This window comes from Piliocolobus tephrosceles, chromosome 1, assembly GCF_002776525.5.
Source record: "Piliocolobus tephrosceles isolate RC106 chromosome 1, ASM277652v3, whole genome shotgun sequence".
Lineage (NCBI taxonomy): Eukaryota > Metazoa > Chordata > Mammalia > Primates > Cercopithecidae > Piliocolobus > Piliocolobus tephrosceles.
The window spans coordinates 176,275,942-176,303,815 of NC_045434.1; the positions used below are offsets into that span (position 1 = coordinate 176,275,942).

Below are 27,874 nucleotides of genomic sequence, written 5' to 3' on the forward strand. Positions count from 1 at the left end.
CCATGAGTAACCACTGTTTAGCTCCCACATACAAGGGAGAACATGCAGTATTTTATTTTCTGTTCCTGCCTTAATTAACTTAGGACAATGGCCTCCAGCTGCATCAATGATTTCATTCTTTTTTATAGCTACATTTTTTTATCTGTTTTGGTTTCAGGGAGGGTCTTAATCTGTCACCAAGGAATGCAGTGGTGCAGGCATAGCTCACTGCAGCCTCAAAACTCCTGGGCTTAAGTGATCCTCCCACCTCAACCTCCTGAGGAGCAGGTGTGAGCCATCATAAAGTCGAAAAGCCAGATAATTTTTTAATTTTTGGAAGAGATGGGAGTCTCACTATATTGTCCAGGCTGGTCTCAAGCAATCCTCCTACCTTGGTTTCCCCAGGTGTTGATATTACAAGTATGAGTCACTGTGCCCAGCTAAGCCGATTATTATTAATGACTTACATTCATGGTTCTAGCTCCAGAAAAAATGACATTATTGAGAAGAATACTTCCTTAAGGCAGCAATAAATGGCTCAACGGGACCCCAAAAAAAAAAAATCTGACAGAAAATCCAGCAGCCTAGCAAGTAGACTTTTTCCACTTTACGAATCGATTTTAGCAGCTGGAGGAGACAGTTCAAAGGTAAGTGATCATTCATCCCAGAGAAACAAGGTATAAACAAAACTTGGAGTAGTCAGTTGACCTTGAACCAGTTGCTTCATTTATACAGTTTAACTAGTTATAAAGGAATATAATTGTATAGTAAGCACCTGTGTAAACACCATCTAGGTTTAACAATGCCATCTTCCAAAATCCCTCCATGTAATCCCTCCTGATCAAAACCCCTCCCTTTACCCCATCTAAAGTCAATATTATGATAATCACTTCCTTATAGCTTTACAAACTAAATATGCAACTCTAAACGCTCTAGTTTTTCTCTCATACAATTTTAAAAGTGAGATATAACTTTCATGTAACATTTACCCTTAAGCATGCAGTTCAGGAGTTTTTAGTATATTCACAAAGCTATGTAATGATAACCATTATATAATTCCAGAACATTTTTATCATCCAAAAAAGAATCTCTACCTGTTAGCAGTCACTCTTCATTTCCCTCTACTTGAGCCCCTGGCTGCTACTAATCTACTTTCTGCCTCTATGAAATTGTGTATCCTGGACATTTCATAGAAATGAGATTATATAATATGTGTCCGTTTGTGTTCTAGTTTGTTTCTGTACTTTACATAAGAAAATGCCAAGCTGTTTTGCAAAATAGTTGTATTAATTTATACACTCACCAGTAGCGCTTATGGATTTCTATTGTTTCACATACTCATCTATACTTGGTTTTGTCATTCTTTAAGCCATTATTGGTGGTCATATAATATCTTTTTGTGATTTTATTTTGCATTTTCTTTCTTTCTTTTTTGAGACAGAGTCTTGCTCTGTTGCCCAGGCTAGAGTGCAGTGGCGTGATCTTTGCTCACTGCAACCTCCGCCTCCCAGGTTCAAGTAATTCTCGTGTTCAAGCGATTCTCCTGCCTCAGCCTCCCGAGTAGCTGGGACTACAGACACGTGCCACCATGCCTCGCTAATTTTTTTGTACTTTTAGTAGAGACGGGGTTTCACCATATTAGCCAGGATGTTCTCGATCTCTTGACCTCGTGATCCGCCCGCCTCGGCCTCCGAAAGTGCTGGGATTACGGGCGTGAGCCACTGCACCTGGCTTTTTTTTTTTTTGAGACAGAGTTTCCCTCTTGTTGCCCAAGCTAGAGTGCAATGGCGCCATCTTGGCTCATTGCAACCTCTGCCTCATGGGTTCAACCCATTCTCCTGCCTCAGCCTCCTGAGTAGCTGGGATTATAGGCACCCGCTACCATGCCTGGCTAATTTTTATATTTTTATTAGAGATAGTTTCACCATGTCAGCCAGGCTGGTCTCAAACTCCTGACCTCAGGTGATCTGCCCACCTCGGCCTCCCAAAGTGCTGGGATTACAGGCATGAGCCACTGTGCCTGGTGAAATTCTTCACTTACTTTGTTTGTTTATTTATTTATTTATTTATTTTTTATTTTTGAGACTGAGTCTCGCTCTGTCACCCAGGCTGGGATGCAGTGGAGCGATCTTGGCTCACTATAAGCTCCGCCTCCCGGGTTCACGCCATTCTCCTGCCTCAGTCTCCGGAGTAGCTGGGACTACAGGCGCCTGCCACCATGCCTGGCTAATTTTTTTGTATTTTTAGTAGAGACGGGGTTTCACCGTGTTAGCCAGGATGGTCTCGATCTCCTGACCTCATGATTCACCTGCCTCGGCCTCTCAAAGTGCTGGGATTACAGGTGTGAGCCACCGAGCCTGGCCCTTCATTTTAAATGCAGTCAAATTTAGGAATCTTATCCTTTATATCCTGTTTTTAAAAAATTTCCCTATTTTAAGGCCATGCAGATTTTCTTTTGTACACCTTCTAAAAGTTTTACTGTATTACCTTTCACATTTAAAACTATGATTCACCTGGAATTTATTTTTTTGTGAAGAGCCACATTTTCCAATTTCTCCATATGAAAATCCAATGGATTTTGCCTGCAGCTCTATAGTGCCACTTTTGTCATAAATCAAGAGTTTGAATACGTGTAAATTTGATCCTGGGTTCGTCTTCCTCTCCTAACTCTTCTCTTCCTATTAGTATTCCTTACCTAAGTTAAGGGTATCAACACACGGCATTAATCACTCAGGGAATTTGAAGACAATCAATCCACATGCCACTGATTTAATCTCTTACATTTTCCCCATATTCATATATTTTCTTTATTTTAAACATTCCCCTAACATCTTGATAAATGCAATGGCCTCTTAACCGGTCTTCCAACTGCCAGCACTGCCCTCTGTTAATAACTTTCAACATTTTTATCATACAATTCACAAATTCTTATGACCAAAAACAGTAGCAAATTGAATTAAAAGTGAAAGCTGCTTTTTTACTTTTTTTCACAGGTAATCACCATTAGAACAATGTGATTTTAATTTTTCCAGAGTTTTCCTTGCATTCTTCTCACACCTTGTGGCCCTGAGTAGCTGGGATTACGGGCATGTGCCACCATGCCTGGATAATTTTTGTATTTTTAATAGAGATGGGGTTTTACCAAGTCGACCAGGCTGGTCTCCAACTCCTGACCTCAAGTGATCTGCCCACCTCGGCCTCCCAAAGTGTTGGGATTACAGGCGTGAGTCACTGTGCCCAGCCCACTTTGCCTCTTCAAGCCTTAAAGTATTTAGTTCTCCCTGGGTGTGGTGGCTCACACCTGTAATCCCAGCAATCTAGGAGGCCGAGGTAGACAGATCACCTGAGGTCAGGAGTTCGAAAGCAGCCTGGCCAACATGGCGAAACCCCATCTCTACTAAAAATAAAAAAAAATTTGCTGGGTGTGGTGGTGCACACCTGTAGTTCCAGCTACTTGGGAAGCTAAGACACAAGAATCACTTGAACCCAGGAGGTGGAGGTTGCAGTAAGCCAAAATTGCACCAATGCACTCCAGCCTGGGCAAGAGAGACTCTGTTCCAAAAAAACAAAACAAAACAACAACAACAACAACAACAAAGTATTCAGTTTTTAGATTGAAAAACAACCTTTGGCAAATCTTGATAAACTCTCTCCACAAGAAAATGAACATATATACAAAATTGGGAATATAATTTCAAGAGACTTATGGCACTTGTAAAACCACTCAGGGTCCATGGATCTTAGGTAAAAAAGAGTCCATGCCATGGAGTCTTCATACCTCATCCCTTTAGCACTGCATATAGCCCTCCATGACTTTCTCCCTACCCATCCATATTTGATTACCAGTTTATAATCTAGTAACATATAATCTGTACTTTTTTATGGTTTGTGCTTTTTTTTTTTTTAGACAGAATCTTGCTCTGTTTCATAGGCTAGAGAGCAGTGCAGTGGCGTGACTGCGGCTTACTGCAGCCATGACCTCCTGTACTCAAGCAATCCTCCCTCCCACTTCAGCCTACTGAGCACCTGGGACTACAAGCGTGTATCGCCACACCTTTTTTTTTTTTTTTTTTTGTAGAGACAGGGACTCATTATGTTGCCTAGGCTAGTCTCGAACCTCCTGGCCTCAGTGATCCTCCCACCTTGGCCTCCCAAAGTGTTGGAATTACAGGAGTGAGCCATCGTGTCCAGGCAGCTATAATGCTCTGGACTGTTAATTTCCTAATCATACAATTCTATTTCATACAGATCTTAGAACGAGCTTTCTACTTCATTCAATGAGCTAGCTCCAAAAAGAACACTTTGCTTAATGACTAGCTTGGGTTACATATATTTACTTTTGTACTCCCAAGCACCAACACACATTTAGTACAGCCCTTAACATACCCTGAACAGGTTGAAACTTGACTGTCCCCTGTGGATGAAGCTTCCTCTGCGGCTCTCTCAAATGATGGCTGTTGGATTTCACACACCCTTTGTACCACTAGACCTAGAAGTGGGGTAGATATCCTGCTGGCTCATTTCATCTTCAGGCATTCTCCCTCTGTTCTCCGTAAAAACACCCAGGTTTGAAATGATGTCATCAGACTACAACAACCATTACCCCCCTCCTTGCTAAAATTCACATACAAACCTTTGGGAAATTCCCTTCACTCTTTAAAGATTTTTATTCCTGTATCACTGACATTCTTTTTATCATGCCTTCTGTCAGGAGTAATTTCAGTATCTTCACACAATCTTTCCAAAATCCTAGCCTGAGAAGTTCCAGAAAGTCATATAGAAAAGCTGACTAGTCTCTCTTTATGTTTATGATCACTAACTTTGGCTCTTCATACTACTGGAAATCAGACCATACTTCTCAGTGTATTCTTTCTCCCATCCTTTTAAAAGACTGTATCACACTTTATCCTCTCTCTTCAGGCTCTCAGCTAATCACCTCGTTTTCCATTTCAGTGAGAAAAAAAAAGGTTTTTTTTGAGACAGGGTCTTGCTCTGTCTCAAAATCACAATCACAGTTCCGTGCAATCACAGCTCACTGCAGCCTTGAACTCCTGAGGCTCAGATGATCCTCCCATCTCAGTCTCCCAAGTAGCTGGAACTACAGGTATGCAACACCATGCCCAGCTAATTTTTGTATCATTTGTAAAGATGGGGTTTCACCATGTTGCCCAGGCTGGTCTCAAACTACTGGGCTCATGTGATCCTCCCGCCTTGGCCTCCCAAAGTGTGGGAATTACAGGCGTGAGCCACTGCACCTGGCGTCAACTAATCAGAGAAGAACTTCAGTAAGCTATCTTTATCACATCTACCCAGCCATAATCTGCACTGCATTCCCCACATCCTCCCCTATTCCTAGGGAAGGATTGTTTGCGCTCCTGACTAGGCTAACCTACTGCTTATTTACCAGATCCCATCCCCTCTCAACTACAGAAGGACACTGCGTCAGCCATTCTCCTTTTCTCTTGCATTATCAGATTTTCTCTTGCTGTTGAATCACTTCCATCAGTGTATGTACATAGACACCGTTACTTTTTTTCAAAACTCTCTTGATCCCTCCGCCCATCTTTGCATTTCATTTCTGCTCTAACAGCAAAACTCCTTGAACCAATTATTTAGTTATTATCTCCATTTTCTTTTTCCCTTTCTTTCTTGCTCACCAATTAGGTTTTGCCCCCACCATTCCATTAAAACGGCTATCAATGTCAACACTGACATCACATTGCTACATCCCACTGGCAATACTCAGACTTCATATCACTTGATCTGTCTATATCATTTGGCTCAGGTGATCACATACTATTTCTGAAATACTCCTTTTACGTGGTTTCCAGGACACCGTATTTTCTAAGTTTTCCTCTTTCCTTTTGGGTCTCTCCTCATTCTCTTGATCTCAGAAAACAGCAATGTCCCAGGATTCAGTCCTTGTACCTTTAGTCCTTTCTGTCTATGTTCACTTCCTAGGTGATAACATCTAGACACACAGCTTTAAGATCTTTTTATATGGTGAAAGTCCAACATTTGTATCTCTAGCTCTATTTTTTCCTTGAAATCAAGACAAACATCCTGAATTATTCACACAGATGTCTGGAAGACATCTCAATATAGTGAGTGAAGGTTCCCAAGGATTAAAGGTCCCAGGATCAAATGACTGTTTTTCAGAGGTAGGGTTTCCAGATGACACAAGCTATAGAAAGATTAGAGGTGGTGCTCAGAAAGCAGGAAGAAGGAAACTGAAATTATGGAGACAAAGTCTAAAGTACAGATCTAGGGCATAAGTGATTGAGGTAGGGTAGTGGAGAGGTTCACCGGAAGACAGGAATTCAAAGAACAGAAAGTCTTAAGAACTGGAGTGATCAACTATGGGTGTATCGAAACCATCAAGAATAACACATTACAGCTCATAAACAGACTGAAAAACAAGAATAATACAGGAGTAAAACTGAAGACAAGTAATTGCAGTCAAGGGCTAAAATTGTTACGATTGCAATGTATGAAGAGTTTTACAGCTGCAATGATAGGTATTAAATGATACAAATTAATGATCTAAGTATGGGAAGATTAGGGAGAAGACAGTGAAAATAATGAAAAGACAGAGGACATCTACCCTTACTACTAGACCCAATGCTTTGAGATTATGAGAGAGAAAAGGGCTAACACTTGAGTAGTCTGCAGATAATCAGTATTCTAAGCTCTCCCTCTTCCCCTATGATTCCAGTAGAACAGGAAGAAGACAGAATGTTTAGAGAACAGATTAGGACACAGATTTTGCTGGTAAAGAACTGGAATTTCAAAAGGTAAACTGGAAGGTTTTCCAGAGTCAGGGAGGGATAAGACAGAGCAGGGAATGTTCAGAGGTTTAGATGACTTAGGCATGTAGATTATGGGGTGCGGGTAACCTGAGGGTTCCTGTGGCAATGGGCATAAACAGGAGTAAGGGATAATGAAATTAGCCCAAGTAGATTCAACACAGATAGAGGTGAAGAGGCTGTAAGTGTCAGGGAGTAAAGAGGGACGGATTACTGGCTGTAAGTGACCTGCCACCCCTCTCCAAGACTGCCCAATTAGTGCCCTGGGTCTAGAACTTTCCCTCATAAGGAAGCTGTGTGGCAAGCTGTCACTTGGCCCGAGATTCTTCTTCCTTATTAGGAGAAACTTTTCCCCTCTTCTGGGTATGGAGTAAACTTCTTTGTATTGCTTAAGTGTGTGCGTCACGTGGCACACAGCCAGCCCCACCAGTGTATCTGCTCACCACAGGATGGAATGGGATCTTTGCCAGCAGCATGAAAAGGATGTGTGCAGTCCATCACCCTCTGCAGGCCACTGGAGGGACCCAATGGCCATGAGGGACTGGTGCACATCACACTCTGATCATGCTGTATCTATCCTTTCTGTGAGTGAAATGCTGTTCCAACCAGTGTCTTGAATGTTGAGTCCCCTCCTTGACAGCTTCAAACCCACAGAAGAAGCAGTGGGCCAGGGTCTGTGGACTCCTACTGACAGCTGGCATTATTATGATCTTTGTCATCCTCCATGCAGCAGGAGTCCTCACCTGGAATTGGTAGCCGGATCTTCCTGCTTAACACTAGAGCTTGAGCTTAACCTTGAATGATAAGGACTGCATGCTTTTATGGAAGGCACATTCTTAGTTCCAGAATACTCTTGTAATATCAGTTAGATGATATGTAACAAACATCATTAAAATATGCATGCCTCCCGACCTATTGATCCTATTCCTGAAAATTTATATAGTTTATTCCAAGACTCAGCAATTCCATGCCTCCATATATATGCCAGAAAAAGTCTGTGCACATATATACAAAAAGAATATGAAGAAGGATATTTCTGCAGCATTGATGACTATAATAGTGGAAAAGTATAAACAATCTAAATGTCTATGCTGGTTATCAATTTAATGCCACTAAGCTCCAAATTAATCCTTCAATACCTGCTCTGAGATAAAGGAGAGAATTCCTTTAAGCATCATCTATCTCTACAGTGAGCATGATGTTAAACTTTCTCAGTAGAGGGTATTGGAGGCACACTGCAGAAAGAACAGGCTCTTGGTGCTAATTCTAGCAACTGCATTATCAGTCAGTGGTGTGGGAACGTGGATATGTGGATTGCTCTGCCCCAATCACACAGACACCTTTCCACAGCCTTACCTACAAAGATACTATGTGCTCCAGGCCTGTCCCCACTGACTCTGTTTGCTTGCTCAACACACCCAACCCCCAGGAATTGCCTTTCACATCCTTCCTGAGGACACAAAGTGCTCACAGCAGCACCTCCACTCTCTCTCTCTAGGCCTGACTCACCTGTGCTCCAGAGGGCCATTCCCTGATTGCTGAGTAACTGTGGAGCAGCTTTGGGCTGGGAATCAGAAAACATCTCTGCCATCCAGTGGGCTGCAACTATATCCAGTGGGCTGCAACTACAACAAGGCCTGAATCCAGCCTAGAGAATCTTCCGTCCAAGTTAGTTCTTCCTTGAGAACTCTCCTTCAGCTCTATGGCATCCTATGGAGTTTTCTCACATGTTAAAGTTATGCTCTTATTGTCACAGTTTGTATTACTTTTATTAAATCTTGTTTAAATCACTTGTCTGTTATCTGTCTCCTAACTGGGCCTAGACTGATGCAATATTCACCAATAGGAAAATGAATAAATTGTGGTACAGTTATACAATGAAATACCCTACAAGTTATAAAAATAAAAAAACTGACTTCCAGTTCTGGCCTGGCATGCAAAGAGCTTAGGAGTTGCCACTCTGTTTTAACAAGTAAAAAGCTGAACAAACTGGGGGAAAAAAAAAAAAAACTCTTCTTAGATCTGTCAGCCAAGTAATGTCACAAGATAAACCATTGCCCCCAACACTGGACAGACAGCAGACACAGTGAGGTACAACTTACTGGAGCAGAAATTCTTTTTTTTTTTCTTGCTCTGTTGCCTAGGCTGGAGTGCAGTGGCGCGATCTCGGCTCACTGCAAGCTTTGCCTCCCGGGTTCACGTCATTCTCCTGCCTCAGCCTCCCAAGTAGCTGGGACTACAGGCACCCGCCACTATGCCCGGATAATTTTTTTTTGTATTTTTAGTAGAGACAGGGTTTCACCGTATTAGCCAGGATGGTCTCAATCTCCTGACCTCGTGATCCACCCGCCTCGGCCTCCCAAAGTGCTGGGATTACGGGCGTGAGCCACCGCGCCCGGCCGGAGCAGAAATTCTTAAGCAAAAACCTCCACGGAAACCAGTGCCAGGGCAGGAAAACCCGAACTGTAACTGAGGAATTGCTAGAAGCTCAATGGGGATTATGCTGAGAGTTAAAAATTCCAGGGGGATCTAGTCATGCGGGGGCCCCCATATTTTTGTAAGTTTTATCCAAAGGAGCCCTACTGGATCCTCACAGTGATTACTGAAGAAAATCTCATGATTCCAGCAGGGGGAGGGAAAAGGAACTGTTTTGATACACGCCAGAGCATTCTGTTCTTAACGAGGCCTGTCCTTGGGAGAAACTATTTTGTTAGCACCTAACTTGCTGGGATTTCATCAATGCCAGCTCTACTTGGGGGAAGAAATACCCAATTCCAGCAGCCAAGAACTATTCTGTCCCAACTATGGTGTGGGGGAAAAACTGAGAAGCACTGCAGAAGTTCACAGTCCAGGGTCAAAGGCTCATCAAAAGACTGAGACCTAGTCACAAGACTATAGAACAGCATTCCCCAATCTTTTTGGCACCAGGAACTGGTTTCATGGCAGATAATTTTTCCATGGACCAGGGAGTGGGGAGGCAAGGGGTTTACAGGATAATTCAAGCACATTACATTTATTGTGTACTTTGTTTCTATCATTACACTGTTACATATAATGAAATAATTATACAGCTCACCATAATATAGAATCGGTGGGAGCCTTTAACTTGTCAACTAGACGGTCCTATCTGGGGGTCATGGGAGACAGTGACAGATCATCGGGCATTAGATTCTATTAAGAAGTGTGTGCAACTTAGATCCCTTGCATGCACAATTCACAATAGGGTTCATGGTCCTATGAGAATCTAAATGCCACAGCTGATCTGACAGGAGGCGGAGCTCAGGCAGTAATGTGAGTGGCTGTAAATACAAACGTAGCTTCACTTGATCGCCTGACGCTTACCTCCTACTGTGTGGCCTGGCTTCTAACAGGCCACGAGCAGTATGGTCTGTGGCCCAGGGGTTGCGGATCCCTGCTATAGAAAACTTCTCCTCCCCTACACCTTACCAATACATTATGAAAGGCCTATTTATCACAGTTACTTTTACTCAGTTCATCACATCTGCCTTTTAACAAAAAAATTACAAAGCTCACTAAAGAGCAAAAAACAGTTTGAGGAGACAGAACAAGCATCAGTACCAGAGTCAGAAATGACGGAATGTTGCAATGATCAGATTAGGAATTTTTCAAAACCATGATTAATTATGCTAAGAACTTTAATGGGAAAGATAGACAACACACAAGAACAGATGGATGGCTGGGCGCGGTGGCTCAAGCCTGTAATCCCAGCACTTTGGGAGGCCGCGACGGGAAGATCACCAGGTCAGGAGATCGAGACCATCCTGGCTAACACGGTGAAACCCCGTCTCTACTAAAAAATACAAAAAACTAGCCGGGCGAGGTGGCGGGCGCCTGTAGTCCCAGCTACTCAGGAGGCTGAGGCAGGAGAATGGCATAAACCCGGGAGGCGGAGCTTGCAGTGAGCTGAGATCCAGCCACTGCACTCCAGCCCGGGCGACAGAGCGAGACTCCGTCTCAAAAAAAAAAAAAAAAAAAAGAACAGATGGATAATATAAATAGAAATTCTAAGGAAGAATCAAAAGAAAATGTTAAAGATCACTGTAACAGAACTGAAGAATGCCTTTGATGGGCTCATTAATAGACTGAACACTGCTGGGGAAAGAATCTCTGATCTTGAGGATATGATAACAGAAACTTCCAAAACTAAAAAGCAAAGAAAAAAGAGACTGAAAATAAAAACCAACACCAGCATATCAGAGAACTGTGAGACAATTACAAAAGGTGTGATATATATGTAGCAGGAATATAAGAAAAAAAAGAGAAAGGAAGGGAATTATTTGAAGCAATAGTGACGTAAAATTCCCCCAAATTAAAGTCAGACACCAATAGATTCAGGAAGCTCAGAAAATACCAAGCAGGATAAATTCAGAAAAAAAAAACTGCACTTAGACATATCATATTCAAACTATAGAAAACCAAAGATACACAAAAATCTAAAAGAAGCCAGAGGGAAAAAATACCTTATTTTCAGAGGAGCAAAGACAAGAATTACATCCAACTTCTCGCAAACCACACAAGCAAGAAGATAGTGGAGTAAAATATTAAAAGTGTTAAGAGACAAAAAAAAAAAAAAAAAAAAAAAAAGCAAGCAACCTAAAATTCCATACCCTGTGAAATTATACTTCAAAGGTGAGGAAGAAATAAAGATTTTCCCTAACAAAAAATGGGGGATTTCACAGCAGTAGATCTGCCTTGTAAGAAATGTTAAAAGAAGTTGTTCAGAGAGAAAATTATATAGGGGAGAAACTGAACTCTACATGAAACAAGCAAGCACACTGGAGAAGTGAAGGTAAACTAAAAACTTGTTTTTCTTATTCTTAATTTGTCTAATAGATAAGTCTGTTCAACATAATATAGGATAAGTATCCCTTATCAGACCAGAAGTGTTTTAAATTTCAAATTTTTTCCTGATTTTGAAATATTTGCATTATACCAACCAGCTGAATATCCCAAATCTGAAAGCCCAAAATCTAAAAGACTCCAACAAGCATTTCCTGAAAGGTTCATGTTGGTGCTTAAAAAGTTTTGCATTTTGGATTTCGGATTTTTGGACTAGGGGTGCTTAACCTGTAACAGCAACAATGTATGTGATTAGGTATGCTTTTACATACATTATACACACACATGTGCTTATATATGTGAAAATGAATGACAGCAAAATTACAAGGTACTGAAGAAAGGATTAAGGTATATTTTGCTGTCATAAGGCAAAGTGGTATAGTGGTATTTGAAGGTTGATTTGGATTACAGTGGACCTTTGAACAACACAGGTTTGAACCATATGGGTTCACTTATACACAAATTTTTTCAGTAAAAGTTACAGAATGTGCCTGCCCCTCCTGCATCTGTTTCCACCTCCTCTACCTCTTCTGCCTCTGCCACTCCTGAGATAACAAGACTAATCCTTAATCGTCCTCAGCCTACTCAATGCGAAGATGATGAGGATGAAGACCTTTATGATGATCCACTTCCAATTAATGAATAATAAGTATATTTTCTCTTCCAGTGATTTTCTTAATAACATTTTCTTTTCTCTACCTTATTTTGTTATAAGAGCATCGTATATAATACACAAAACATACAAATTACTTGTTAACTATGTTATCAGTAAGGCTTCTGTCAACAGAAGGCTATTAGCAGTTAAGTTTCAGGACAGTCAAAAGTTATATGCAAGGCCAGGTGCAGTGACTCATGCCTGTAATCCCAGCACTTTGGGAGGCTGAGGCGGGCAGATCACTTGAGGTCAGGAGTTCAAGACCAGCCTGGCCAACATGAAACGTCATCTCGGCTAAAAATAAAGAATCAGCTGGGCGTGGTGGCACACGCCTGTAGTCCCAGCTACTTGGGAGGATGACACAGGAGAATCACTTGAACCCGGGAGGTGGAGGTTGCAGTGACCTGAGATTGCACCACTGCACTCCAGCCTGGGTGACAGAGCTAGACTCTCTCTCAAAAAACAAACAAACAAAAAAAGCAAAGCCTGCCTAGGCCTCCCCAAAGTGCTGGGATTATAAGTGTAAGCCATCGTGCTCCACCAGGAATTGAAAATTAAATGAGATACCACTACACATAGATTAGAATGGCCAAAATCTGGAAGCCTGAGTGCTCAAGGCTGTATTGAGCTGTGATTGTGCCACCATACTCCAGCCTGAATGACAGCGTGAGATCCTGCCTTTAAAAAAAAAAAAAAAGACCCAAATCCACACACTGACACCACCAAATGCTGGCAAGGATATGACACAATAGGAGCTATTCACTTACTGCTGGTGGGAATATAAAACGGTACCATTCCTTTGGAAGACAGTTTGGGAGTTTTCCTTTTTATGAGACAGAGTCTCACTCTTCTACCCAGGCTGGAGTGCAGTGGCACAATCTTGGCTCACTGCAACCTCCACCTCCCAAGTTCAAGTGATTCTCCTGCCTCAGCCTCCCAAGTACCTGGGATTACAGATGCACACCACCATGTCTGGCTAATTTTGTATTTTTAGTAGAGACAATGTTTCACTATGATGGCCGGGCTTGTCTCGAACTCCCGACTTTAAGTGATCTGCCCACCTTGGCCTCCCAAAGCATGGGATTACAGGTGTGAGCCACCATGCCCAACTTGAAGAATTTTTGTTTGTTTGTTTTTTACAAAATCAAATATACTGTTACCATTCAATATAGCAATTGTGCTCCTTATTTACCCAAATAAGTTAAAAATTAATGTCTACCCAAAAACCTATACGCAGATGTTTATAGCAACTTTTTCACAATTGCCAAAACTTAGAAGCAACCAAGATGTTCTTCAGTAGGTGAGTGGATAAAAATAAACTGTGGTATAACCAGACAACAGGATATTATTCAGTGCTAGAAAGAAATGAGCTATCAAGCCATGAAAAGACATGGAGGAAACCTGAGTATGCATTACTAAGTGAAAGAAGCCAATCTGAAAAGGCTACTGTATGATTCCAACTATATGACATTCTGGAAAAGGCAAAACTGTGGAGACAGTAAAAAGATTACTGGATGCCAGGAGTTAAGGGGAGAAAGAAATAAATAGGCAGAGCACAGATAATTTTTAGGCAATGAAAAGACTCTGCATGATACTATAATGGTAAATAGGTATCATGATAACGTTGCCCAAACACACAAAATGTATAGCACTAACAGTGAATCTTAATGTAAACTAGTAGTGCCTGGGTGATGTGTCAGTGCAGGCTCATCAACTGTAACAAATGCAGCACTCTGCTAGGGACGTGATAATGGGGAGCCTAAATATAGGTGAGGGCAGAGGGCATATGGTTTATCTCAGTATCTTCCCCAATTTTGCTGTGAACCTACAACTACTCTAAGAAGTAAAGTTTATTAATTAAAAAAAAAAAAAGTAGGAAGTTTCCATTTCCAGAGTGGCTTGGTATGTACCTACTGAACTGACATTACTGGTGCTGTAACCTACTTATGTAGTAGATATTTAATACTGAATTGAACTGTATGGAATAAATGAACCTACTTTCAAATTAACAGGCTTCATACTATTCAACAGATTCAAAACTTAAAAGTGATGGTAAAGGGTCATGGCATATCCTATGGATGTAAATTTCAGGATGTATAAGATTTGAGCATACAATCTAATGTCAAGTGGGATATGCGTGGAACAATCAGTGCTGCCTGTCTCAACAGCTGGGTAAGTATAGCCTACAGTCACAAATTGGGCTTTTATGTCCATTCGTGCCCCCTAGATTTTCTGCATTGATTTGCTAAGAGATAATACAGATGCTAACATTTGTAAAGTACTAAGCATGTTACATACATTAACTCAAAGCTGGAGTCTACAGATCTAGGCAGGCTGAAAAGGCCAGGTGGTGTTCTCAATCAAAGCCACTTGAGTAGGGAAGATTTAGTTCTAAATGCTAACTGTGGGGAATCTAAATAGAGAGATAATCATCTCAGAGTAGAGCAGCCAGTAGTAACTAGTGCTCAGTACTCACATTACAGTTGTGCAACTACATACAAGGTCTAGACATGTAAAATTTATTTCTATATGATAAAAAGGTCAGGTCAGATAGATGTACGCTGAGTTTCTCTAAAAATCTAGGATGTGCTATTTGAGCTAATCCAGTTAATCTCAGTCAATTTTTTTTTTCAAGGAAAGCACCCAAGCACAATGAGAGCTTTGCTTTAAAGGTCAAGTATGTCTCCAATTCCCTGGGATCCCTGTTCTCTTGGTGGTATCTTCTAAGGTGACAGCTAGTGATTGAGAAATTTACTGATTCTTGGAAAAGGGCCATCATCACACTAAAAGGCTGGCTTCTAGGCTAAGAGAATCTGAGCCAAAGAAGGTGAGATCCTTCTCCCAAGGACAAAGTTGAGTTTCAGAATCACCAGACTCTCAGGGCCCTCAAATACTCCACATGTACCCTCACTTTCTCCCTCCAAAGACAGTAAACTGTGAGCAAGGAAACAAATCCATGGAGAATAAACTCATCTTACTCAGCTTGATGCTGACTCGTTTCACTGCTTTGATATCCTGCTTTAATGCCCAAAGACAGACAAAGTCCAGGCTTAGGACAACAGTGACCATGACTTTCTATGACCAGCCAGCAAGCTCTGAACAGTTCTAAGCCTGTAAATTTCCACTAACTGTAGGTTTAGAACTTGCATTATAAATAGTGTAGCAATGAACTGCACAGAAGTGCAGCAGCCCTTTCAGCAAAGCTGAGTCCCTTGGTCCGGTTCCCCTGGGATGCCAGAATATACCTTCTACACAGAAGCACATGGCTGACTCCGATGAGGTCTTTCTTCTGTCCCTCTCCTGGGAAAGACAGAGTGCCAGAATCATTGCAAGCCTCCTTTTTTTTTTTTTTTTGAGACGGAGTTTCGCTCTGTTGCCCGGGCTGGAGTGCAGTGGCCGGATCTCAGCTTACTGCAAGCTCCGCCTCCCGGGTTTACGCCATTCTCCTGCCTCAGCCTCCCGAGTAGCTGGGACTACAGGCGCCCACCACCCCGCCCAGCTAGATTTTTTTTTTTTTTTTTTGTATTTTTTAGTTGAGACGGGGTTTCACCATGTTAGCCAGGATGGTCTCGATCTCTTGACCTCGTGATCCGCCCATCTCGGCCTCCCAAAGTGCTGGGATTACAGGCTTGAGCCACCGCGCCCGGCCTTTTTTTCTTTTTGAGATAGGGTCTCATTCTGTTGCTGCCCAGGCTGGAGTGCAGTGGTATGATTTCAACCTCCATAGGCTCAGGTGATCAGGCGATCCTCCCACCTCAGCCTCCCAAGTAGCTGGAACTGCACACATAAACCACCATGCCCGGCTAAGTTGTGTATTTTTTGTAGAGATGGGGTTTTACCATGCTGCCCAGGCTGGTCTCAAACTCCTAAGCTCAAGCAATTGGCCCATCTCAGCCTCCCAAAGTGCTGGGATTACAGGCGGGAACCACTGTGCCTAGTTGCCTCATAATTTTTATATATTCTTCAGAGTCACGTAAGTCAGTCCTTACGCTCTTGGGAAGAGCCCATATTCCAGGGATAGAGCAGCCTGAATATATGAGGTCATTTGCTTTAATTCCAATATGTAATATCAGTATTGTTATGAAACAAATACTCCAACCCGGGTGCGGTGGCTCACACCTATACTCCCAGTACTTTGGAGGTCGAGGTGGGAGCCTAGGATTTCAAGATCAGCCTGGACAACATAGAGAGACCTCATTTCTATTTAAAAACAAACAAACAAACACATATTCTTCTTGCTTTTGTTATCTCCTAATCTAAGAGCAGGAAGGTTAACAGGAGTACCATTAAGCAAAAACCCTCTCTGTGAGCCCTAATCCTCAGGCACAGTAGTACAAAATATTCCTGGACTCCTCATCAAATGGCCCAAGACGAATGGAGCCATAACACACCAGAACATACCAAAACAGAGGCCATAAACCCAGGACACATACCTGGCCCCAAGATATGTACAAGACTGAAAGGAATGTTGAGAGAACAAGGTAAGAAACAGGTGTTAAAAGCAGGCTAACTCATTCGCATACAGAAAGCAAGCCCATGAGCTCTGTATGCTTCAGTCAACCAAGTAAAGTGACAATGTAATGTACTGAACTGCACAACATGAGAAGTAGGAAAGAAACTGGGCATCTGTGGCCACTCTTTCATTCAACCTTTCTTAACCTTCAAGCACTCACCTGTGTGGCCATGGAGTGGTGAGTGTGGCCGTGGTAGTGTAGGTGATGTGCTAGAGGTCACAATCAAGCTCTTGCGGTTACTTGTCCGACAACTGCAATGAAAACAAAATGTGAATTATAATAGGTCCACACCATGGGCTCAGAGACCTTGAGTGGCTTTTAAGGAACAAAAGAGTGACACTATTTCACGGGCTGCACAGTATAGTTCTTTAAACTGAACTGGGTCAGCAATTACACTCGGCACCAGTTAGATTCCACAAAGCACTGTGTTCCACCTTGGAATAACTTTTGTCACTGCCTTGACTTTCATCTTGTATTGCCACCGTGCTTTTCCAATGTTTAGTCTGGCTTCCCAAGCAAACATAAGGAGCTCCCTACGGGCAACAACCATGTTTTAAACAGTATCTAATGAAGGATGACCACTGCAAATTGATTTACAAAACAAAAAGCACAAGTCAAAGTATTCTCAGATTCTCTAAGAACCCCCCCAAAACTATTAACTTAATCTATGAAATTATTTTTAGAAATGCTTAGTCCATGAATTAAGTAATATTCTCATTTCAGAATAAATGTCAGAACAGGCCTGGGTTTCTTCTGTAATACTGGCTTTCCATGACATGTTAATGCCTAAAGCTTTTTCTTCTGGTTAGAGAAAACCAGATGGTAATGAAAAGCCATTTCACGCAACATCTATTACTGACAAGTCTGTATCAATTTATTTGAAAGTCAGCCTGTCTTCTGAAGGCATTAGGGAAGTTTTCCATTTATATTCATCCAAATATTTATTGAACACCTACTGTACACTAAGCAGTGTTTTAGGAGGGAAGCACTAAGGAACAAAAGAACAGTCTCTATCCTCATAACTGGAGTGAACAGTGTTGTGGGAAAAGGAAGAGGAAGAAAGAACAAAAGAGGGAGAAACAGGGAGGGGAGAGAGGGAGAGAGAGGAAGAGAAAGAGAGAGAGAGAGGAAAGCAAGGAGGGAGGGAGAGGGAGAAAAGGAGAAAGGAAATCAGAGATTGGTGTGGGAGTGCTAACTAGGGAAGTGAAATCTGATGAGAGAACTGAATGATATGAAGGACTTAGACAAAAGTAGAGGTGAGAGGCAGAGAGAAAAGTAAAGGTAAAGGCACTGAAACAAGAACAAATTTGGGATGTTCAAGAACTAGCAAAGAAGTCAAGAGTGGATGACAGGAGGGGAGAATGACAGAAAAAGGAGTAGGTTATAGAAGCTATGGGGAAGGCCACAGTCAGACTCTGTAAGGCTAATAGAAGGAATGAGATCAATCTCAAGAAAGAGATTGTCATTAGAAATAACCATTTTCCCCTAAGAAGCCATCAAGAGGAATCCAATCATGCCCATACCCCTAACTACCTCAGTCACCATGGAATGTCAAGCCTCCCACTCTCTTAACTTGACAGACTCCCACTACTCTGTACCTTTGAGAAAAGCTTATACTTTGCCTCCTCGAACTCAGTATGTCATCAGCAAACTGCCTATATCCCCAATTTCTCCTGAGTGTCTGCTTTAAATTCTAGCTCCAAGTGAAACATTGCTACCTCTCAAGGACACCAAAGTCCTGGTGAAATCCCAACCCTTTACAACCAAGCTTTCCATCTATTTTGCAACTGCACCTGGGAATTTAGAGTGACCGAAGAAATACCCAGAATCATGCTGGCTGATGTATCTTTGTATTTACAGTGACGAACATCAAGTGGGGCCTCATTACTACCCGACAATCTTAGCACATTTACCAGACTAATGTGCTTGCTCACTCTCCAAGACAACTAATTCACATTTTCTCCTTAAACCTCCAATACCCCCTTTCCTTCCTCAAATCTGTACAGAAAATAAAAATTAAAAAAATTAACTGGGCATGTTGGCACGTGCCTATAGTCCTAGCTACTTGGGTGACTAAGGCAGGAGGACTGCTTGACTCCAGGGGGTCAAGGCTGCAGTGAGCCAATGATTGTGCCAGAAAAAGAAGAAAGAACAAGTACAGCTGGGCCAATTAGAAAACAAATAACAGATTTAAACCCAATAATACCAATAATCATATTAAATATAAATGTTCTAAGTACATAGTCAATTAAGGCAGAGATTGTCAGACTGGATGAAACAGCAGGACCCAATTATATGCTTTTAATTATCTGTGAAAACCCGAACCTACAAACCACCTAAAATATGCACCAACAGATGAGCAACAAACAAATCACAGTATATCCATATAATGGAATTCTACTCAGCAATAACAAGGACTGAACAATTGATTCACACACTCACAAATAATTATGCTGAAAGCAAGATGCCAAACAAAAAAGAGTACGTTGTATGATTTCACGGATGAGTTGAACAATTTGCTTCTCAGATGTATTCAACCAAAAAATTTGTCCCTGGATAGTTATACTAAAATATACTAAAAACATAAGTCAAACATAATGTTACTTAACAGGAAATTGTTCTGACACATGCACTAAAAGGAATTGAAAACATTATTTCCAAGTCAATCACACCACATAAATTCGACCAAATACAAGTCCAACACATTGTGACAAATTCCTCTCATGGGCTTGCACTTTGCTTTGCATTTATTTCAACAGCACTAGATGTTTTGGGTATGTATGCCAAGAGGTGATACGAACTGTGCTCAACTAGGCATTGCAAAATAGGTGGCAAGGTTTGGGCAAAAGAGTCACCAACAATTTCCAAATAACTAATAACTGGCTGATGGGTGTATCCACCATACCAAAAGCCCATTATTTCTCTCTCCAGAGCATGGCTATAGTGACACTTGATTTCGTGGCTAAAACAGGACTCACTGATTTGCAAGTAATGACCTAAACCACTAAGATGTATCGGATGTAGTTCAAAGTAATGCTTGCACACTTTGTGACAGAAATTGTGGACACTGACCATAGTATGGACTGAAATTCCAGTAATAGCAGTAGTTGCTCTCACTGTGACTTCCATAGACCATAACAAGGAAAGATGAAGCCACTTATTCAGGGAAATGCTGATTTTGTGAAAAAATATTCCTTTCAAAGAGAGACTCATGCTGATTGGCAACTGCAGTGAACAAATTTCCATGAATAGCTGTCTTTGTACTGGCATTGTATCACCCACAGTAAGGGCTGGTGATACGAGGAACATTTAGGAGGCATAGATAACAAATTACACTCCTTCAAGAAATCAATGACTGGCAGGTTTGAAGTGTTGACAATAGGTTGCAATGTATCTTGAAATAAACATCTATCCACTGGGAGAGGTGAAATAAAAATTTTCTCAAAAGTAGAACCACCAAAAAAATAAAATTTGAATTTGACCCACCATAATTAAGAAATTTCACTGGTGGATGGTGGGGCATGGTGGCTCACGCCTGTAATCCCAGCACTTTGGGAGGCCGAGGAGGGCGGACCACGAGGTCAGGAGATCGAGACCATCCTGGCTAACACAGTGAAACCCTGACTACTAAAAATACCACAAAAAATAAATAAATAAATAAATTAGCCGGGCATGGTGGCGGGTGTCTGTAGTCCCAGCTACTTGGGAGGCTGAGGCAGGAGAATGGCGTGAACCCAGGAGGCAGAGCTTGCAATAAGCCGAGATCACACCACTGCACTCCAGCCTGGGAGACAGAGCCAGACTCTGTCTCAAAAAAAAAAAATCACTAGTGGGACTCACAAGGACAGATTGTTTAGTTGATCCAATTCCATTTATATAAAATTTTAGAAAATGCTAACTAATCTATAGTGACAGACTGCAGATTAGTAGTCGCCCAATGAGAAGCAAGGAATGGATTATAGATAGTCACGAAGAAACTTCTGAGACTTACAGATCTGTTCATTATCTTCATGTTCATTATCACAGTCACACAATCTATTATATTCCAACCATACCTCAATAAAACTATACAAAAATTTTAAAATTTAAGCAACATCATGTCCCTCTTCCATTTAAAATTCTCCTTGTCACACTGAGATAAAAAGTCAGTTCAGATGATGGCCTATAAGGCATTATATGGTCTGGATTCTCCATGACCTCTCTCCCTCCTGCTCACTCTCCAGCCACACCGGCCTCCTCACCTTCCTTAGAAACTGCCAAGCATGCCACCCATCTCAGGGCCTTTACAATTGGGATTTCCTTTGCCTAGGTTTCTCCCAGATTGCCTCAAGGCTTGCTCCCCTTCTCCTTCAGGTCTTTGCTCAAGTACAATCTTCTGGGTGAATTTTCCCCGATCACTCTATTTAAAATTACAACCCCTCCCAAACTCCCTATCCCCCTTTCTTGATATATTTTTCTCCTAACACTTATCATCATCTAACACACTACAGTCAGCACTCTGTATCTGTGGGTTCCACATCCATGGATTCAACCAACTATGGGTGGAAGATATTTTTTAAAACTTTTAAAATAATATAAATTTTAAAAATACAGTATAACAGCTATTTGCATAGATTTGCTTTGTATTAGATAATCTAGAGATGATTTAAAGTATAAAGGAAGATATGTGCAGCTTATATGTGAATATTATGTATGCTCTTTTATATAAGAGACTTGGGTATCTGCAGATTTTGGTATCCATGTGGGTCCTGGAACTAATCCCCAATATATATATGATTGTATATATTTTGCACATTCGTTGTGTTGTCTCTATTCTCATCAGAAATTAAACTGTATGAGGGCAGGGGCTTTTGTAAGCTTTTTGTTTTGTGTGTTTATTTGGTGCATTCCTCAATACCTAGAACGCTGCCTGGCACACAGTAGGCTCTCAATAAGTATTTGTTAAATGAATGGATGAGTATGATTTGTTACAAGGATTAAAATAAAGAAGATACACATACACCTGGTCTATGAAAGGTAAATCAAACTGTTATATCCAAATCCTTGTGTCTGAAAGTGAAAATTTCTTGAAACTTCAGGGACAGATAATTAATTCCAGCTTCATTTGCCTTAACCTTATTTAAAATTTAAAATAAAAGCCAAAACACTAAAGATCATATTTCCAGGCCACATGCCTTTTTATAAAGGTACACATAATCTCACTTGGCAAATCTTTAACAGCTGCCAGGGGAAAAAAAGGTCAGACACTCTGCTACAGATACCATGACTCAGCTGAGATCTACAACAAGGAACTGGCTAATTTTTCCACTTCAACAGGCTCTGGCCATTTCCCCAGGATCCTAAGAAGATAAAGGACAAGTCTTACTTCTTTCATTCCAGTAAGATGAAGTACTGGATATTTGCAGAGTCAGGTACACTAACTCTCAGTTGACGGGTGGTAGCCTGGAAGCCCCCTTAGCTACCTCATGCAAAGACTGGTGTTAAACCATCCCAGTCACCTGGCTACTCGAAGTGAGACTTGGCATTTCCTTTTCTTACATGCCTCACCATGGTAATCTCACTTAACAGTGAGAACAAGGGCTAAGGCACATCGTGCATTCTCTGTGACAATGTTGAATTGTAACCATATTTGGAGAGTAGTAGCTCGTTTCTAGCCTCCAAAAAACCCTCCCTCCAGCAACTAGCAGGCACCTGGAAGATCTGACCCCTGCAAGAGCTGCTGTAAATTTACTTAGGAAGCCTGCTTCCCAGTGTGAAGCAACAAAGGGTGTGGAATAGGATGCCTGGTTGCAGATCCCTTAGGCCTCTGCAGTCTCCAAATCCCAGTGCTCCTAGGAACTTGAGCACTCCATGACAGATAGTACTTGGCAGGTACCTTTTAGAATTTATAATGAGGAAAAGATCACTTCTGTTTCAATAAGTGTAAACAATATAAATAAGAATGTGGAGCTGGTTACAGTCAAGCACTTCCAGACGTTATAATATTTCAGAGTAAAAACCAAGATGCCCTGGTTAAGATGGGGAAGTGAGAGAAAAATACATATTCTCTCCCCAATAAAGGGAGATATTATTACTTATCCGTTATATTATTATTATTGATACATTATTTATTGCTTACCTGGATTATTTCAATATCCTCCTAACTAGTCTCTCTGGTTGACTCTTGTCTTCTACCCTAATCTGTTTTTAATATAAGCAAGCCACAGTTATTCTTTTAAAGCACACATCTGATTATTTCATTCCTCTGCTCAAAACCTTCCACAGGCTGCTAATTTTGCATAGGCACTTCTAGCTACTAGGACTAGTGTTAACTGTTTCCTTTACTTGCAATTTCCTGCCTTCAACTACACAATGGTCAAAATCCCTCACTCCTTCAAGGCCTTATTCTAATGTCACCTTCCCAATTTTCTGTTTTCCCGCCTTTGCTCTACTTTTTTTCCCAATAGCATTTGTCACCTTCTAACATACTACATAAACTATGTTTATTGTCTGTTTCTTCTTCTCTAGAGTGAGCTCTAATTATTATTATTATTATTTCTAATTATTATTATTATCCCAAATACCTAGAAATAGTACACAGGGCATAGGAGGTTTTTGACAAGTGTTTATGGAACAAATGAATGTATTTGCACAGAAGCAGGTGGTCAGAATTCCCCACAAGGGCAGCAGGCAGCAGAAGAACTAGGAAAAAAGTCTTTGCTCTAAGGTAAAGTTTTCCTCCAAGTCTGATGGCAACTCTCCTTGAATTAATCTTTTTTTTTTTTAACCTCTGCTCTATTGGTTTAGAAATTACATATTGTTTTGTCTTTCTCTGTGCTAAAATAGTTATTATTATTCAAGGTTTAATAGGTGTTCTTGTCTCAACAAAGTCTAAAGTTAACCAGCACCTCAATCCTCTTTCTGAACAAAATTAAAAGATCCTAGATGGCTTTTAACTCCAATCCTCCCACTCTCTTTCAACTTACCTATTATTGCAGTCTATTATTCAGGTCTATCTTACTTTTACATTGCCAAATTAATAATTATTATTTCATACAATAATTGCTTGCTGAGATTTACTCATATATTTTCCAATTTCACTGCTTAACATTCCCTCTTGCATTCATGTATTTCTTTGTTTCTGAAATATATCCTGTAGTAATTATTTCAGAGAGGATCTGATAGTAATAAATCTTCTCTATAGATTTTGTTCTCTGGGTTTTTGATGGTCTGAAAATATCTTTATTTTGGTCACTCACTTCCAACTGCTAATTTAGCAAGTATAGATAATTCTAGTGTCTTGTTCAGAGTAACTTTTTTCTCAATACTTTAAAAACATTATTCTGTAGTCTTATGGCTCCTGTTATTGCTGTTGAAAAGCTTGCTCTTAGCATAAGTGCTGTTCCTTTGTACTTAATTTTTCTTTTTCTGTCTGGTTGCTTTATTTTAACCATTAACTTATTTTTTTTAGATATATTTCAAACAATATAAAATTCACCCTTTTAAAATGTACAACTCATTCATTTTTAGTATATTCACAAGGCTGTGCAAGCACTGCCACTATCTAATTCCAGAATATTTTCACTGTCAAAAAGAAACCTTGAACCCTTTAGCAGTCACTCTCCATCCCATTCTCCCCACAACCACCCACCAATGTACTGTCTCTATGGATTCATTGTCTCTATGGACTCTACATATTCTGGACATTTCACAGAAACTGAATCATACACTATGTAGTCTTTGGTGTCTGGCTTCTTTTACTCAGCATGTTTTCAAGATTCGTGCATGTTGTGGCATGCATAAATTCTCCATGCCACAACTGTTAATCCTTTCATAAAATGACAAGGTATTTGGGTTGTTACTACTTTTTGGTTATCACAGATGCTGGTGCTGTGAACATCTGTGTACAAGTTTTTGCATGAACATATATTTTCAGTTTTCTTGAGTGAACTTTCTTGCTGAGCTCTTTTAGTTTAGTGAATTCTTGAAGGTTCTTTTAAGATATTCTCTTTGTTTTCATGGTTCTGCAGTACTGCAATGTATCTAGATGGGGATTTATTTTTATTTATTATAGTGGGGACTCACCATGCTTCAAGATGTTATTTGTTTCTAATCAGTTCTGGAAGGTCTCATTCATTATCTCTATGAATACTGCCTCTTCCCATTTCTCCATATTCCGTTGGACCATCTGATCATATCTTCTGTGTTTCTTAGCTTTCATTTATAGTTTATATCTTCCCATTTCTGTCTTGCACTCTAGATAAAAATTTTACTTTGTCCACAGCTCTATTATTTAACACAACTACTGCATTTTCAATTTCAACAACACAATATATATATTTTATTCTTTGAATTCTAATTAGCTTTTTGTCCAAATACATTTGGTCTTTTTTTATCTTGTTTTTGTTTCCTTCTTTTATATTCTTTTTTGTTTGTTTTGAGACAGAGTCTCACTCTGTCGCCCAGGCTGGAGTGCAGTGGCTTAATCTCCACTCACTGTTGCCTCAACTTCCTGGGCTCAGGTGATCCTCCCACCTCAGCCTCCAGGGTAGCTGGGGCCACAGGCCCATGCTATCATGCCTGACTAAGTTTTGTATTTTTTGTAGAAACAGGGTTTTACCACGTTGTCTGGGATGGTCTTGAACTCCTGGGCTCAAGTGATCCACTTGTCTTGTCCTCCCAAATTGCTGGGATTACAGGTGTGAGCCATCACATCTAGCCTCCTTCTTTTATATTCTTAATCATTTTAAATATACTCATCTTATAGTCTTAATCTCTAATGTTACTTTTTCTTTTTGAGACAGGGTCTCGCTCTGTCGTCCAGGCTGGGGTGCAATGGCACAATCACAGTTCACTGCAGCCTTGACCTCCCTGACACAAGCAATCCTCACCTCAGACTTCTGAGTAGCTGGGAATACAAGCACACACCACCATGCCCAGCTAATTAAAAAAAAATTTTTTTTTTTAGTAGAGATGAGACTTCACTATGTTGTTCAGGTTGGTCTTGAACTCCCAGGCTCAAGCGATCCTCCCACCTCAGCCTCCTAAAGTGGTAGGATTACAGGCATGAGCCACCACATTCAGCTAATATTTGTATTTTTTGTAGAGACAGGGTTTGGCCATGTTGCCCAGGCTGGTTTCAAACTCCTGGGCTCAAGCAGTCCACTCGCCTCAGTCATCCAAAGTATTAAAATGAAAGCTGTGAGCCTCTGTGCCCATCCTCTAATGCTACTTTCTGAAGTTTCAAATTGTTTCTTTTATCTATTGATTTTCACTTATTGATTTTTCACTTGGTTGGTTGATCGGTTTATAATTTTGTACTATAAACTTACCTTCAGTGAAGCTGTATTTATGAGAATCCTATGCTACCTGATTTGAGGGTATGCACTTAATAGAAGTGTTAAGTTTGTTTCTGACAGATGAGCCAGAGTTATTACCAGCCCAGAACCAGCTTCTAGACCACACAAAGAGTATTAACTCCAACCCCAAATTTCAGTTAAGTGCAGGCTTACAGGTAGAAATGTTCAAGGGAGACATCTTTCCTTTATTAAAAGCCCTATTTAAAATCCAGATGAGATTAAGGAAGTACTTTTTATCTGTACATGCCAGTGGTTTTCCTACTCCATTCCTGCACTGAGGGTGAAGTCTTTTGAGGGTCCTAATTGTTATGTAGGGGGTCTCAATTCTAATTGCTTACTCTCAACAAGCCAAGACTTCATCCTTTCTCCCCTCAAGATTATTGAGACTAGCACATCTCCTCCCTGACCCCATTTTTGGAAGCTTCAAAGCTGGCTCTCACTGTTATTACTATTTTTTTTTTTTTTAGGTTCAGGGGTACATGTGAAGGATATATAGGTAAACTCGTGACACAGGGGTTTGTTGTATAGGTTGTTTCATCACCCGGGTATTAAGCCTAGTGCCCAATAGTTACTTTTCCTGCTCCTCTCCCTCCTCTCTCTCTCCACCCCCAAGTAGACTTCAATGTCTGTTGTTTTCCCTTCTTTGTGTTCATGAGCTATCTTCATTCAGCTCCCACTTATAAGTAAGAACATGAGGTATTTGGTTTCCTGTTCCTGGGTTAGTTTACTTAGGATCATAGCCTCCAGCTCCATCCATGTTCTCACAAAAGACATGATCTTGTTCTTTTTTTATGGCTGCATAATATTCCATGGCATATATGTACCACATTTTCTAAATTCCATCTATCATTAATGATCATTTAGGTTGATTCCATGTCTTTGCTAATGTGAATAGTGCTGTAATGAACATTCGTGTGCATGTGTCTTTATGGCAGAATGATTTACATACCTCTGGGTATATACCTAGTAATGAAATTGTTGGGTCAAATGGTACATACTGCTTTCCACAATGGTTGAACTAAATTACACTCCCACCAACAGTGTATAAGTATTCCCTTTTCTCCACAACCTTGCCAGCATCTGTTTTTTTTTTTTTTTTTACTTTTAACAACAGCTATTCTGACTGGTGTGAGATATCTCATTGTGGCTTTGATTTGCGGTTCTCTAATGCTCGGTGATACTGGTGATATTGAGCTTTTCATATGCTTGTTGGTAACATGTATGCCTTCTTTTGAAAAGTATCTGTTCGTGTTCTTTGCCCACTTTTTAATGGGGTTGTTTTTCTCTTGTAAATTTGTTTAAGTTCCTTATAGACGCTAAATATTAGACCTTTGTCAGATGCAGTTTGCAAATATTTTTTCCTATTCTGTAGGTTGTCTGTTTCCTCTTGATAGTTTCTTTTGTTGTGCAGAAGCACTTAAATTTAATTAGATCCCACTTGTCCATTTTTGCTTTTGTTGCGATTGCTTTTGGTGTCTTTGTCATGAAATCTTTGTCCATTCCTGTGTCCAGGATAGTATTGCTTAGGTTGTCTTCCAGGGTTTTTCACAGTTTTACATTTAAATCTTTAACCCATATTGAGTTATTTTTTGTATATGATGTAAAGGAGGGGTACTATGTAGCTTCAGTCTTCTGCTTATGGCTAGCCAGCTATCCCAGCACCACTTACTGAATAGGGAGTCTTTTCCCCATTGCTTGTTTTTGTCAGCTTTGTCAAAGATC

The 27,874-nt window shown here is 40.7% G+C and overlaps 1 protein-coding gene across 4 annotated transcripts in view; it reads right to left on the minus strand.

Moving 5' to 3' along the window:
• MAST2 (microtubule associated serine/threonine kinase 2) overlaps positions 1–27,874 on the minus strand; it is a 253,329-nt gene that overhangs the window by 54,902 nt on the left and 170,553 nt on the right. For all 4 annotated transcript variants that reach the window (XM_023221482.1, XM_023221483.1, XM_023221481.1 and 1 more), the window contains exon 5: positions 16,974–17,065. In XM_023221482.1, coding sequence (XP_023077250.1) covers positions 16,974–17,065 — 92 coding nt within the window. The remainder of the gene's footprint in view (positions 1–16,973; positions 17,066–27,874) is intronic.